Genomic DNA, 15,657 nt, shown 5'->3' on the forward strand with positions numbered 1-15,657 from the left:
TTGGAGAAGGACGAGGAGCAGGTTATATTTATTAATATGAGGATTGAGGCCTTGTGGGAATGCCCAGACCAAGATGAGGAGGTCGGTGCAAAGCACATCCCTGATAGGGAAAGGTTTCAACCGTCTTCAGGACAGCCTATTCCTCCATTAGCTAGGGAACCAAGTGAGCTAATTGAGCTTGATGAGGACCTTATAGAAGATCTTACGGTTGCTCGGTTAATAGGGAAAGACAGTGCACAAATAGCTGTAGAGACGTCTCTAAGGGATGAAGAGGATAATGGCATTGATTATTTGATTGCTAAGTAATAAAATGTTTTGTTGATGATGTGTAAACTTATGAATTCCAAGCTCTAATACAAATTTTGGGTTCTTCCATTGGTGTACTCCATTGTTTATATTCTTCTATATGTTTCAATTATATTCCTATACTTGGTTTGTTGACTTATGACATTGGTTTCATCGCATCTATTGTTGACTCTAATATGGAGAAACATGAATTAGTTAACCTTAAGGTTGATTTCGTTCAAACTTTACCTAAACATATTATCCCTATTGAATGGTCGTCAAGACTGTCCATGTCGTTAATTGAGATCGGTTGTCGATACTGTCAAACTATGTCTAATATATAACAGTTCATATATTATGGATCTTTGTCTTCTATATCTGCTTAGAATGTGTAGTGTGTTCTTAATTATCAAACTATTATGTTTGTTTGTTTTCCATTGCTGCTTACATTGTGTAGTGTGTTGATAATGGTCGATGACACATTGTTCCATTAGTTGCACAACCTTGGAGTACACCTCTCATCAATATCCACATGTTTCATACGCTTGTAGTTCCACTAGTATTATCCTTCGGAGTTCGATCCCATGCGAATCACCTAAGGATTAGATTAGATCAACTTTAAACACAAGTATTAAAAGCCTTAATAAGTTTGTTATTTTCAATCACATTATCCTAAGGTTCACTATCTTACATTGTCCACAATTATATACATACGAGTATGGGTCAAACTATAAATTATAACTCATTTTATTAGCATGGATACAATTACACCTCATATTTTTGCAAAACTTAGCAAACAAATATAAGTCTTCATTTGAGTGTTTGCCATGTCGCACAAAAGCTCGATATTGAGCCATTGTTGAACTTTATTATAATGGCATTAACATATCAACACATCCAAAGTTAAGTGAATTTCACATGTTCTTCACTCGGAGACCTATCATGTTTTATGAATTTTGCAAATTCTAATCAAGTTGTGGAACATGTGATACTAGTGCATCCAATTTTTGTAGAGAGGGTATATTTGGATATTTACAAAAGGAATCTACATGTGGAATGCGCGAGCCTTCCACTTGTGAACGTGAACGTGAACGTGTTCTTTGCCATGTCACACAAAAGTGTGATATTGAGCCATTGTTGAACTTTATTATAATGGCATTAACATATCAACACATCCAAAGTTAAGTGAATTTCACATGTTCTCCACTCGGAGACCTATCATGTTTTATTAATTTTGCAAATTCTAATCAAGTTTTGGAACATGTGATACTAGTGCATCCAATTTTTGTAGAGAGGGTATATTTGGATATTTACAAAAGGAATCTACATCTGGAATGCGCGAGCCTTCCACTTGTGAACACGAACGTGTTTTGGATGTACAAGTGTGTATCACTGATAATGTTAAAAAGGATAGAGATGTATTTTTTAATGGAGTGAAAAATCATGCATCGCATGATGTGGCACAATCATTACATGCTAATATTTCAAAGGATGAGGTGGAACATGTCGTGTCACATCTTGCTAATGATAAGAGTCCTAGGTGGGATGGATTAACACATGAACTCTTTAAAAAATATATGATTAAGTTAAAGGGGCCTTTTACAATTTTATTTCAGAAGGTGTGGACATCAGGGGAAATGCCTCATTCTTGGAAGATTGGTTTGATAAAGCTTTTACCAAAGGTGTCTTCTCCATCTTCCTTTGTTCAATGGAGGCCTATTTCATTGATGAGGGGAATGTACAAGATTTTTGCAAAAGTGATGGCCAATAAGTTGCATAAGGTTTTACCTTCTATTATTCATAATGCTCAATATGGGTTCTTAGCAAAAAAGAGACATTTACATAATATTTTAAATGTTCAAATGGCAATTGACTATGCAAAGGAATCTAAACAAAAATTAGTGTTGCTACAATTGGATATCGAGAAAGCCTATGATAATGTGGATTGGTCATTTATAAATCAATTGATGTCTCATATGGGTTTTGGTGATCATATGTCTAAATTGATATACACATTAGGGGAGGTTTCGGTTCACATGTGATGTTTAATGGAGAAGTAACACAACCGATTTCTATTCGGAGATCAGCTAGACAAGGTTGTTAGATAAGTCTTTTACTCTTCACTATTGTGACACATCCTATTCTTGTTAAGTTACACAATATGGCTATGGAGGAAGAATTGCTTGTACTAAGGTTGCCATCAGGGAAGCCATGTATTGTTCAAGCTCTCACAGATGACCATATTATGTTTTTGGCACCTAATCAGGAAAATATTAGTAAGACAAGAGATGTGTGGGAATTGTTTTGCAAACACTTCAGGGTTGAGAATTAATATGCATAAATCTATCCTCATTTCATGTACAAAACAAAATGTGTTAGGGTTGGGGTGGTCAAAAAGGGTAGTACATCATGGTATGATTTGTCGTCACCTTGGATATCCAATTGGGATGGAAGTTTCTCATGTGAATCTTATTGAGTGGGTATCAAAAAGATTGGAGGATAAGTTTATGTATTGGAGGTCTCAATTTTGGCCTTTTCATATACGACTTAAGATGGTCCAATCGATTATGGTCTCTATGGTATCTTATTATCTTCCTTTGTTCCCATGGTCAAAGAAAGCTCTTGAAATGTTGTCACGGTCAATGCGAATGTTGTTATGGAAAAGAAAAGGGAAAAGTGCCTTATGTGGTTGGCATGGGATCATGTTTGTACTCCGAAGCATCTTGCTCGGACATCAATATTGAATCTATATGAGCATATGGTGGCTCGTCAATATACTTTCATGCAATTGATGTTTGAATGTGTACAACCTTGGACAGAAATGGTGGCGTGCTTTATAGAGAAGAACAGAATTAAACTTGGAAACATGAAGATTGAAGCTAATTGGTGGAATGTAATTAATTCTGACAGGGATGTCAAATGTGCAGGGTCTATGATAGTCAATCATTTGTTGACATCTTGGCAAAGTATGTTGGATTTTGTGGAATGGCACCCTCCACAAGAAAGAGGATGTGCCAATTCATTACAAATGGAGGTTTTGGCGACATCAAGATTGTTGAGGTGGGAAGGTAAACAAATTCTTAACCTTCGATTTAATCAGATGGCTAGATTGGGTTTGGTAGCAATTAAGGATGCTATGTTGGTATCACAAAGAAGATTAATGGTCTTTCGAACAATAAGATCAACATTTCATATTCCAAAAGGTTATACCTATTTGGGATAAGTTGCAAGAAATACTATCTTCGTATGAGCCAATTCCTAATTTAGATGGACAATCTCAAGAGCTTGATTGGAGGTTTGTTGTATATAAGAGATTGACTATGATCTCAACAAATGTTGCTTATCACAAGTTGATTGACAAACATAAGTGGTTGGAAGAAAGGGTTATAAAGATATGGGGTTTTCATAAGCCCATTACTTGGTGGCTTCATGTGATCAAGGCAGATTGGTGTTCTCAATTGATGCGATGAGCCAAGGTATTTATTTGGAGAGTTATGGTTGGAGCTTTACCATTGGGGGATGCATTAAAAAAAAGAAACATTACTTAAGGATCGTGTTTCTTTTGTTCGGTGGAATTGGAACATAGTAGGCATCGATTTATTTCATGCCCGATGGCAATGATGGTTTGGAGGAGTATCAATTTACTGTGGATGCCTCTAACTAGAGTAAGCCTATCTTCCTTCAGTTGGGTTTTTGCACATATGGAGAACAATGAAACAATGCCTCATTTTCAAATTATTTTTGCGTTCTTGAAGTATTGGGACTATGGTTCAATTGGAATATGTGGAATGCCTTCACTTTTGATTCACAAGTTGGGGTGAGAAAATATGTTCTAAAGTTAAAAGGACTTCTTTTGTGGCAATTGACAGTGCTAGAGAAGTCACGAAATCTCAAACATGAAGAGAGAGAACTCAGCAAGGTCACATATCATCATATTCGCCATTTGAATTGGTGTGTAGGGTAGCATTGAGTTTGGAGTCATAGTAGTCTTTACATACCATAGATAGAAGGGGTTCTATACTTTGTAGTAAGTTAGTCATGATGGTGTTTTTTCTTTCATAATGAAAGCCATTATTTACGAAAAAACGAGAGAGAGCACATCAAAATAGAGGAAGAAAAAAGAGAGAGACATAGAGAGAGCACATCAAAATAGAGGAAGAAAATAGATCTTCAAATCAAAGAAGAAAAAGAGGAAGAATACATCCAGGTAACGAATCTGATTGCTACATTAGAGAATCATTTTAAGTTATATGTTTTTTTTCCAAAAAACAATACTACATTAGTATTAGAAAACGCCATGAGGCTAACCTACAAGATATACCACAGATCCCCTTTTTCTAAATTCTAACCAACGGCTTAAATAAATACTTTGGTGTAGAGTAAAACCACCCCACCTTATCAGAAAGTCGTCTATAAAATATACCTATGTCCCAGATGGCATGAAACTCCAATCGCTTAACCTTTGGTAGTTGCGTACTACCTTTTATACTATCCAACAAACCTTTGAGATTATGCACAATCTCTGTCCAAATCCCAGACATTATTTAGGCAAGTCTTTCCGTCACATTTTGAAATACCTTCAAACATCAAGCCTTCCAAATATAACAAATTGTAATACTACTTACCAATTGCCATATTTGAGGTTTATCTGTCTCTATGTGTGGATTCAAAGGTATCAATTTCTTTTCCATCAAACCACGTCTCATCGCAATAGCATCTACAACCTCCTCTTGTTCATATACCATAGGTTTACCTTATACCACTGCCCATAATACCACTCTCCATGTATACACTGCTCGAGGATATACTAGTATTGATAATGTTATGATTTGTTTCCATATGTCCATAGCAAAACCACAACTCCACGAACAATGCTAAGTAATCTGTACTAGATCCATACAGAAAGGGCACGACATCTTTTCTACATTAACTTTTTTCCACCCATTAACTGGTATAGCTTATGAACCAACAACCAACGGAAACAAACAATTTTTGTGCTCATTTTTATACCCCCACGGTCGTTTCCAAAATTGTTTGAGATGTTGTGGAGAAAGTCCATTTCATCTCCAAAAGACATTTGCAGTTGGTTCTTTCCATGATCTAGCACCTAATATTTAAGTTATATGTTTGAACCTGCAAAGCTCCTTTGTCCAACATACTACGATAAAGATTCTAACAAATTGGATGCATGCACTAGAGAGTGGTTACAAGCATGATGAAATCATTTTGGTGAGGATTCATATGTATTGATTAAATAGAAAAATGCAAAGGAGAAAGACGATCTCTCATTGTGAGGATAAGGAGTTGTCTTAGAGGTAAAACCATGCACGAGTCTTGGAAAAATTGTTGTGATCATATGATGAATGGGGGCAATCTTCTCCATGGATAATGAGACTTTGGAGGATAGGTTCTTATTTTGCTACTACTATCAATAACATGTGAAACAAGGGTTTTCCTAAGATGAATAAGATCAAAAGCAAATATTGTAAATGATAAAATATGATGAATCACATGTGAAAGACGGTTCTATAAGATGAATAAGATCAAAAACAAAAAAAACAAAACCAGCTCCTAAATATTTAAGTTTATTAATGTTTGTGAGCATCACCACACCAAATGAGACCAAAGTCATCAATTGCATGTGAAACCAACTCTTAAAATTTTAATGTTTGTTGGGATCAATACACCAAAAGAGACCAATTGCATTTGTTTGGGATATAAAAAGATGTGAAAAAAAGAATGCACCTCATTCCTTATAATTGTGTAGATTTACCTTACACCCATGCATTTGGATAATTAGCAATTTTTAAATGCCAATGGACAGCCAAGTTTTAAAATTTTGCCATTCCAAAGACTGGCATGTTTTTAAAACACTTCCCATGAGATTGTTGGTTGAACATCAAATCATAACATTGGTCAAGATTTATGTGTAAATGCATAGAATAAGGATTTGACTATTAGCATCGATAAGATTTAAGACCACGACTACAAATAACAATCATCAAACAGCACTTATAAAACAGCAAAATATGCAATCCAGAGTTAACAAATATGGTAGATGGATGCACCATGGTCATCATTGAATCATCATGCAAATCAACACCATGATTACAAACTGCAGTTCAGAATAGAGTACTAATTCCATTGACATTACAAAACAAGAAGAGCATGTCACAGCTTCATTACCCCCCGTCCTCACAAGACCAAAAGCACATTTCTTGCAGTTTGATACCCCCAGTTCTGCTAACGCCCTTCAGGGATACTTGGGAAGCCAATCCATGATTACATGTTCCCCCCTGTTAACTTGTTACCAGAATTATAACACCAGTGCCTCATAATACGGAGTATGAAACTGAAGGGATGACATTACTCCAATTAACAATCACTTCGAAACCGTGGAATCGGTGAAAGTACCAGATTACAATTTCCTTAATATATATATATATATCATCAGAAATCTAGTTTAGGGAGTATCACATTATCAGGACAAATATTGTGACAGATGATGCCACTAAAGTGTCAAAAAATACAACAAACACCATGTCACCAAGCTATGTAGATAAAATTAAGATGCAGAAAACCTAAGTCTGAGAAAACATAAGATTTGTCACTACTACAAAGAGATAAATAATTGGCTAGTTCCGAAAGTTGGGTCTTCATACATATACATACATATATAAATCAAAAACTCTACTGTGTACGTTTGTGCATTTTTTGTATCTGCACCCTTGTACTAGGTAGATGAGACACTACTTTAGATAGATCTCCAGAAATGGTTTTATATTTTATCAATTCTTCATTCATTCGGTTTTATATTTTGCCAATTCTTCATTCGTTCTCCATCCTTTCTTTTCTTGACCTGATCATTTTGTCTCATTAGCAATCAATAAATCACAAACCAGCAAAGATTGGATGAATTAATGATATATACGAAAGAAAACACAACCAAAATAGCCATAATATATTTTGAATTACCAGGATACCCCTATGGTTCTCTCGTAACTACCAGAGCACTCTAATGATCTTTTGAAACTAGCACCAGACAGCTATATTTTTTCAAACTATCAGAACACCCCGATGTTGTCTTAAATTACAAGGATACAGTGAGGACTTTATAATCAAATCACAAAAAGAGCTCCTCACTTTAAATTCAATCAAATTAATTACACCACATAAAGCTAGAAATAGTGGTTACTAATGGGTAAATAAGGGAAAAGGTAAAAAAAAAACATTGGCAGTCATTCTTGAATGTACGTTGTAATTTTAAATTAATATGAAAAGGTGTCATGTAAAATCTATTTAAAAGTTGAAGCCATTACAGTGATTTATATTCTCAATCAATGCAAACAAAAACACGAACGCATTCTTAAAGTTTATAAAAAAGATAAAACGGTAGGAATATTAATTAATCTGCTAAAGAAAAGCTATTGATTATTGGTTGGATGATCTAAATATTTAAATCAAAATCCTTACTCTTGGTTAAGCACTGTTGCTCCAGATTCTCGATGAAAGATAAAAAGGCTATGAACGAAAGATATAGCCGAGTGCAATCCCAATAAGAAAAATCACAATTACAAACAAGAACGAGAAGCCGGTTGCATTGGGTCGTTTTTTGGCTTGCGACATCTGTGATTTCAAACAAGAAATTCAGAGTATTTCTTCATTATATAGATGTAAAACTATTGTTTGTATTAATATCCTTCGGCTCATACTAAGATAGATTGATTGATGATAGATACCTAATCCTAAAAGACATAAATTTCTTACATATTCATATCACAATCATACTTAATTTCTACTGCAATCACTTACACATTCTAACTGCAGTTGTTGAGACTTTGTTATAGCGTCTTGCTTTTCCTCACGCAATTTGGCAAGTTGTGCCGTCAACTGACCAAAAATTTTGGAGAAAAAATAAATAAGACATGGCTTTCTATTGCCCAAGAAACTCAAATTTAAATCAAAACTTAACCTCCGCAAGCTTCGTCTTCTGATCCTCCAAATCTCGTGCCTGTGTTTAAAAGCAAAACTTTGGTGAATAAGGACTTAAAAATTTACCTGATACATCTACAATAACTTTTTTGTTTTGTTTTATCCAATTTCTGTAACTTAAGAAATATTTTTTCGAGAAAAACAACTTCTTAGCAGATTTCTAGAACATTCTACAAAAGGTATGTATGTATTTCCTATTCCACTTTTTCAACTTACCGAATCATATGCATTCTGATTGCTCGTGTGTGGTGAAGCTACCGATTCGGGTAACACTTCAGGTTGACGTTGAGGTGAAGGTGAAAACGGAAGTGCAGCTGTCGGTGGAGGTGGCAAGACATAAATGACCTTCAATTTCGCCTCATAAACCTCCTTTCCTGGTTGTTTATTGAACTACATATGCAAGCATATAGAAATTCAAGGGTCAAAACTCAAAATACAACTCTTAAGAGCAGAGAAAAGAAAATTCAATAAAATGAGCTTCTATTAAATTTTGGAAAGTTGGAATATAGAAAAACAAATTGGGATGATGATAGATGCAAAAAATGAAATTGTGCAAAATCTTCAAATATATCAGACACAAGGACTTATCAATCTTGGCATTCATTAGGGAATCAACCACAGATCAGAAACAATCACCAGCTCTGGAGAGATTTCAGCCTCTTCAAAACCTTCTTCGGTCACCACACTCTGGACAAGGAACTTGTCTTTGCATTGCATGTCTGATGGAACTTCATGTTGCGCTTGCATAGTCACTGCAAAAAAATCAAATTTTATATTGAGGTTCAAAGATAATCCCACTTCTTACAAAACATACAAATATAGATCTATTCAACAAACTTTGCATGCACTTGAACATTATAGCAACGCAATTTCTAAGATGTGATATCATATATGTAAAGAGCACATAGAATTGTGTAACACATTAACATGGATTTCTAAAAAATTCAAGACCCAAGGTTCCATAGATTTTTCACCTGTGACATCACAAGAAGCTCCAGGGGGAACAAGTCCAGTGTTAGGTCGAACACAATACTTCTTCGGAGCAGTGGTTTTGACCTATGATTCCAGATCAATGAGTAAGACCGATTGTTTTTCAAACCCTTGTTTCCGCACAAAAGAACATAAAAATAATAATAATAAAGTAAAAGAAAATCCTAATTGTTTTGTCTTTCCTCTTGGAGACCAAATGAAGTTGTGTATAAAAAAGAAGACCTAACTAAGTGATCAAAGAGAATCACCAGCTGAAACCTGTGCAAAAATTAGATAACCCTAGCCTAAACCTACACAAAGCACGTGCATTTAATACAACCATTTTGGACAAGTATTGATTTTCTGAATCAACTTAATTTATCCTTCAACCATATTGATTACATATACACATACATACCTTGAAAGCCACGGAATCATCAGTCTTGTTCACGAGCTTCAATGAGCAAGACAATTGCTTCCCCACCTCAACTGGACGATCAGAAATGGAGAACAGATGACGACGGGAACACACACAAAAAAAAATGCGAAGAAGCTTAGAATTATCCCAGAGTTTCCCTTTATTCCCATGAATGGCTTTGGTCAACCCTGTCACAAGCGGTAGGATTCGTCCCCTTTTATTTCTCAGATATGTTGTGCTATTACAGCGATTCATCTTCCCTTATCCCTCTTTTTCGGAGGGTTGACCAAGGGCGTTCTGGGGGAGATAACTGGGAACCGTTTCCCAGGGGCATTCGAGGAAATTAAGGGGAAACTGAGAGGCGGGCGAGAAAAGGAAAAAGGAAGGAATGATATGGAATTAGTAATAGGTAGTAGAGAGACTTACAAGTGAACTTGAGATCTCCCGGTTGAATGGACAGGAGCTCGGAACGCATCTTCATTTTCGATATTTTGTGGTTTCCTTCGCAGAGAAGAGTCGGTTTTTACAGGTGATGAATGATAATGATGGAATAGGAATAGGAATGGGAATGGAATTGTGCTACACAACGCTCAGCTATGGCGTGAGAAACAGTCCCCAACGAGAATCGATTGAGATTCGGACATTCTCCCTGAAGGAAGCAACGAAAGGGAAGGAAAACAAAGAAGATCTGGAGGTCACAAAAAAATTATACCGAGACGGAAATCAAAGGTATTTTTTATAGGTAAGAGGTAAGAGGTAGAGAAGTTGAAGGTTTGAGGCATTGAATATCCATAGATGGACAGATCTGGACCAGATCTTGAGAATGCACCACGTAACTTTCCGAAAAGAAAATTTTTAAAAAAAACATAGAGAGACACAGAGAGAGAGAGAGAGAGAGAGAGAGAGAGGCATGGCGGCTCAGAAGTCATTCCGAAGGAAAAGATGATGAGAAAGAAATAGGAAGGAGCAGAGAATGGGGTGGATCATGATCGCAAGAAATTTTGCTACAAAAAAAAAAAAAAAACATCGAGAGGAGAGAAGGAAATGAATATACAGACAGACAGACAGACAGACAGAGAGATCAGTTTACCTGGAGGCGGCGATCGTATGGCAGAAAGAAGAGAAGAAGAGAAATGGTGGTTGTGATTCTACAGCTGCTGCAGGTGTTGCCTTCTGGAAAGCGCTTCCTTCTTCTTCTTCTTCTTCTTCTTCTTCTTCTTCTTCTTTCTTCTCTTCTGTGTGTGTGTGTGTGTGTGTGTGTCTCTCTCTCTCTCTCTGTCTCACTCTCTCATTCTGTGGGGAGTGTATGTGTGTGTCTCTCTCTCTTCTCTCTCTCCTCTCTCTCCTCTCTCTCTCTCTCTCTCACTCTGTGGGGGTGGTGTGTGTGTCTCTCTCTCTCTCTTTTCTTTTGTGTGTGTGTGTGTGTGTGTGTTTCATTTCTCATTATGGGGGGGGGGGTGGATCTCTCCAATGAATGAATGCATAGTACGTACCATACGTGCATTCGCTTTCGAGCATGGTAAACACCCTTCCCCGAGAATGGTAAATACCATACGTTTGGATCAACTATTTATTAGGAGGTAAATAAACCTAAAAAAAACTTTTTAAAAGGGGGGGGGGAAAAAACACACGAATGTTTGAATAACATTCGCATTCTTTTTCCAACGTATGAACCGAATGTTATGCTAGACGAACACGAATTTTACGTACTATGAATGAATGAATAACATTCGTATTCGTTTTCCAACGTATGAAACGAATGTTATGCTAGACGAACATGAATTTTACGTACTATGAATGAATGAATGAATGAATGGGCTTGACCTCATAACCGTGGCCGGCCGTCCACCCGCCCATCCGTGAGGGTCACTCCACTCCAATGTACTGTTTAATGCTACTAATGCATATGCCACAGTTCCAGAAAAGCCAGAGCCCCCCCCCCCATGAAGAATGGAACAAAAAAACAGAAACAAATGCTTCTTCTGCCAACATGTTCAATTTTTGAGACCCACGAATGCTTTTGTTACTGCTTGGCTTGCCAACATAGGATTCGACGTGGAGTAAGACCAATGTGATGGTGGCAAGCATTGACAAGACTGCAACACGCTTAGTGTACTGTGAAATTGCAGTATTTGCAACAATCGAGAGTTTCAAATACCCGAGAGTCGATATAATCAAACGTAGCTGGAAAAAAAGAAGAGTGTCGGGATATGAGAAACGAGGTCGGCATGACACAATACTATGAACTTGAGAACAAGTCTATATATATTGTATATATATAGGAGATTCTCAAGCAAATAGTATTTTGATGCACATATGGTTTCAGTTATGCTTTGTGGAAATGAGCTTTTGGGGGGGAGGGGGTGAAGCATTCTACAAAACTCATGGAATGAATTTTTACATGCCTTGCGTTTAGAAATCAAAAGAAGGGCAATCAAGTTTTATGACCTTTCAAAGAGTTTATGCCTACTAATTGAAAGTTAAGAACAATGCATCATAATCCCAAGGCCATACAATAAATTAGAAGCTTTCCATATATATATTGTGGTGTCCCTTTGGCGCCTTAGAGACACCACAATATATATATACACATATACATACATACATACATACATATGTATGTATGTATATCCCCCATTTGGGTGCTTAGTTCAATTGTGAGAGTAAATCATCTAGTAAAGAGGGTAAATTGTCGAGTTCAAGCCAAAGTGCCACTATGAGAGTAAACCATTAAAATTCCACTTGTTGATGATCCACTATGAAGTTATTGGACGTGTGAGCATTAACATTCCACGTGTTGGTGCATCATGATGTGATTAATTTCTGATACTTCATGGTGAAATTCCTCCATAATAAAGACATACAGTTTACCATTGACGTTGAGAATCGAGATATGACATACTGCCAATAAGGAAGTCTATGATTGACTTTTGTTTCTATATGGTGGAAGTGAAATTCATTGATCTCCATTGAGTAATAGTTCTTCAAACAAAGTGAAATCGTTATTGCGATCAAAGCATCCACAACAAGAGATTGAGTTCATGTCCTAATTGTAGTCGCGAACAAATCTCTAGTTGTATTTACATTGATTTCTCCTTCTATCCTTCGCTCAACAATTTCACAATAATTCATGTAAACAAAAGAAAAATTATTAAATCTCTACCTTTTGTATGGACGGTGCAAGTTATGCATTTATTTATTGTGTTGTCATATTTAGTTATCCAAGTAAGAAAGATACGGAGGCATCAAAGTCATCTACCTTGATTCTAGGGAATTTATGCTAATTAACCCTTCTATTTCAGAAAATAAGCTTCTTAACTTTTGAAAACCATAGTTTTAGACATCCAAAGTTCTCACATTTATGAATTGTTTTACTAAGTCATAAATAACTTGGGGATGTTTAATGATGTCTATTGGTCTGAAGCAAGCTTCAAAGTAGATTGTAGCATACAAGAGCGCTCGAAGTAGAGATCATGAAAGGTTGTGTGCTATATAAAAGGCCTCTCCCCAACATTATATAGATCCGCACACATACACTCATATATATATTCAATAAAAGATGGTAAAACTATTGTGTGCATGAACAATCTTCTTATTCTAAGGATAAAGTTTGGTCGTGATTCTTATTTAAGCAACCAACATTGGTTACTATATGGAAGCGTAAACTCAAATCCATGGCATGATGTTCCAACATAATGATAATAATAATAATACACATACATACACACAACCCTAAACTATTGTTTTTGGGCTTTTTATGAGTATAGATTAATATATTCAAGATCCATTCAATAAGCATGGCAAGGGGAAACACGTCCATACTATGCATTTATGTGGATTGTGTCTATCCATATAAGGGTTTGAGCAATCTCTCTTTCCTCATGGTCGAATGTAAATTCAAGAGGACGAAATGGGACTATCCTTTGATGATATTCTACAGATGGCAATGGATGTTACAATTGGAAGCAAGGAACCTAAGGGTGTATAACAAGAAGAGTTATGAATTGGCATCATCGAGATAGAATTGGAGGGCTCCTTGTCCCCATTTTAATTGAGATATTGTGTTCATATCATCTGAAGATGTGATTTCTAAACCTCAGAAGTTGAACTATATGCTAGAAAGTATGGTGGCTCCATGTTGTTTCATTGTGATGTTTCTCCAAAATTTAAAACTAAGCTAAAACCGTGCACTCAAGATTTATTTTTGTTTGATTTTTAGGGCATGCCCTAAAAGACTATGCCACTTTTTTGGAAGAAGAAGAAGAAGAAGACTATGCCACTAGGTGGTATATTTATTTTTGTCGGTGAAAAATAAGCCATTGTAATCTCCTTATGGAGAAATCCATGTAATCATTTCAATCATTTATGAATTTGCTTCTCCTCCTCTTATTGAGGGATTCCTTCTCTCTCTTTTTGTATAATATAAGTACAATATTCCCTTCAATTTTTCTTTGCATACTCTTAATGTTTGGTGGACAAGGAACCCACTTTCTCCACCTCACTCTCAAGGGTGAAGAAACACACAAAGGCCATTCTCTTCTTTGAGCAAGCATGCAAGAAATAACAATTACTGAACATGTTCAACATCAATTCAATTTGTGTGCTACAAAAAGAACATGGCTCACCTTGAATGAAATTATTATTATATCTCTATTATGACTAGTTGCTACCAACTTACAACTTTGTACTAAGGATATTCCCGAAATCAACCCCTTGGTACATCAAACGTATTGGTTTACATTTTCCTCGAAACTCTTGTAATTGTTTATAATAACCAAAATCCAGACCCACAATTTGCCACCTCTTGCAACCTAGATAAGAAGACTATTGAGATTGAAAAGCTTGGTTTGAAAAGGTTAGTGTAAATGCCATGTTGTCAAGATGAAATTTTAGTCGTATATTTAAAACTTTTTTTTTTGTTTTTTTTTCCAAAAAAAAACTCATTCCATTAGTTAAATTTTTTTACAGATGAGATTAATATATACAAATCCTAGTAGGGACGCGATAGGTCCATCTTATGTGGATGCCCACCGACTCAATAAAGGGGGAGGTCGACCATTGATCGATGAAGGCTAGTCGTTGTCTTTCAACTCCATCGGAGTCGCCCTTGAGGCCATCATATTGGCTTTTTAGTGTGGCTACAACTTCACTCCATATCTCTTGCATTAACACTATTGGTTGCACGGTTTGGTTGGAGAAGACCTGTCTACACCGTTGTTTCCATAGAGTCCAAAGAGTTATTGGGCTAACCAATTCCAACACAACTTGAGATTTGGCATTGATAGGAGTTGAGTGGACATTGTCGATGGTGGAGAAAAAAACCTCTTTTGCTTTTATCACCAAAACCATCCCCTCCTCCTGATGCTCGTATCTATCAAGTGGAGAGGGGCCTACCATGATAGCCAACATATATTTCCCCACTTGATTAAGCCTTGCACCTGGCATAATTGCAATAAGCGGCCAACCCCCTGCCATATTCAATGGGACTTTGGGCAGTCCCACAAAAGTGTGTCGGATTGATTTTATTGCATTTGGGCACGCTACACAATTAGGAGAGCTAAGGTTCCCACGGTGCCATGCACCAACCGGTAGTGACCTATGTATTAATAGCCATTGGAAAGTGGTGATTCGCCGTGCGTGTTGTTGTTTCCAAATTTTTTTCCAAAACTTGGTGATAATTGTGTGAGGAACATGATATGTGTGCTAGACCTTGGCAGCAACCAGCTCTCGGGCGGTTTGAGCAGCTAGAATATGGCGACCCAATCTAGTTGTGAATTGAAAAAAAGGGATGGGTTTGCTTCCTTGCCCTGCGTAAGGATCATGCCATGTCCATTGCAAAGGGTCCCAACTAACCTTATGTAGCCATGTGTTTTCGTGAGTACATATGTGCCAATCTGGTTGTACTTTGATAGGATCAGGATCTACAATCCATTTATGCCTAGTATACGCTAGTACTCGAATTGCCTTATTCTGCGTTGGTGTCTCTTTGCCTT

At 36.6% G+C, this 15,657-nt stretch overlaps 1 protein-coding gene across 1 annotated transcript; it reads right to left on the minus strand.

Annotated features, from left to right (window-relative positions):
- Positions 1-6,828: 6,828 nt before the first annotated feature.
- On the minus strand, positions 6,829-10,778 carry LOC147860271 (vesicle-associated protein 3-1-like). The gene is made up of 10 exons (XM_087324967.1): positions 10,755-10,778; positions 10,091-10,313; positions 9,665-9,735; positions 9,252-9,333; positions 8,914-9,029; positions 8,494-8,667; positions 8,258-8,296; positions 8,098-8,175; positions 7,759-7,911; positions 6,829-7,144 (listed from the first exon to the last, which is right to left on the minus strand). Exons 2-9 carry the CDS (start codon positions 10,143-10,145, stop codon positions 7,807-7,809), a joined length of 720 nt encoding a protein of 239 aa, XP_087181093.1. The 5' UTR covers positions 10,146-10,313; positions 10,755-10,778; the 3' UTR covers positions 6,829-7,144; positions 7,759-7,806.
- Between the last annotated feature and the right edge of the window lie 4,879 nt (positions 10,779-15,657).

Source organism: Azolla caroliniana, unplaced genomic scaffold, assembly GCF_043228905.1.
Source record: "Azolla caroliniana isolate FFs.n. ecotype wild unplaced genomic scaffold, voAzoCaro1.0.p SCAF_9, whole genome shotgun sequence".
In the NCBI taxonomy this organism is placed as follows: domain Eukaryota; kingdom Viridiplantae; phylum Streptophyta; class Polypodiopsida; order Salviniales; family Salviniaceae; genus Azolla; species Azolla caroliniana.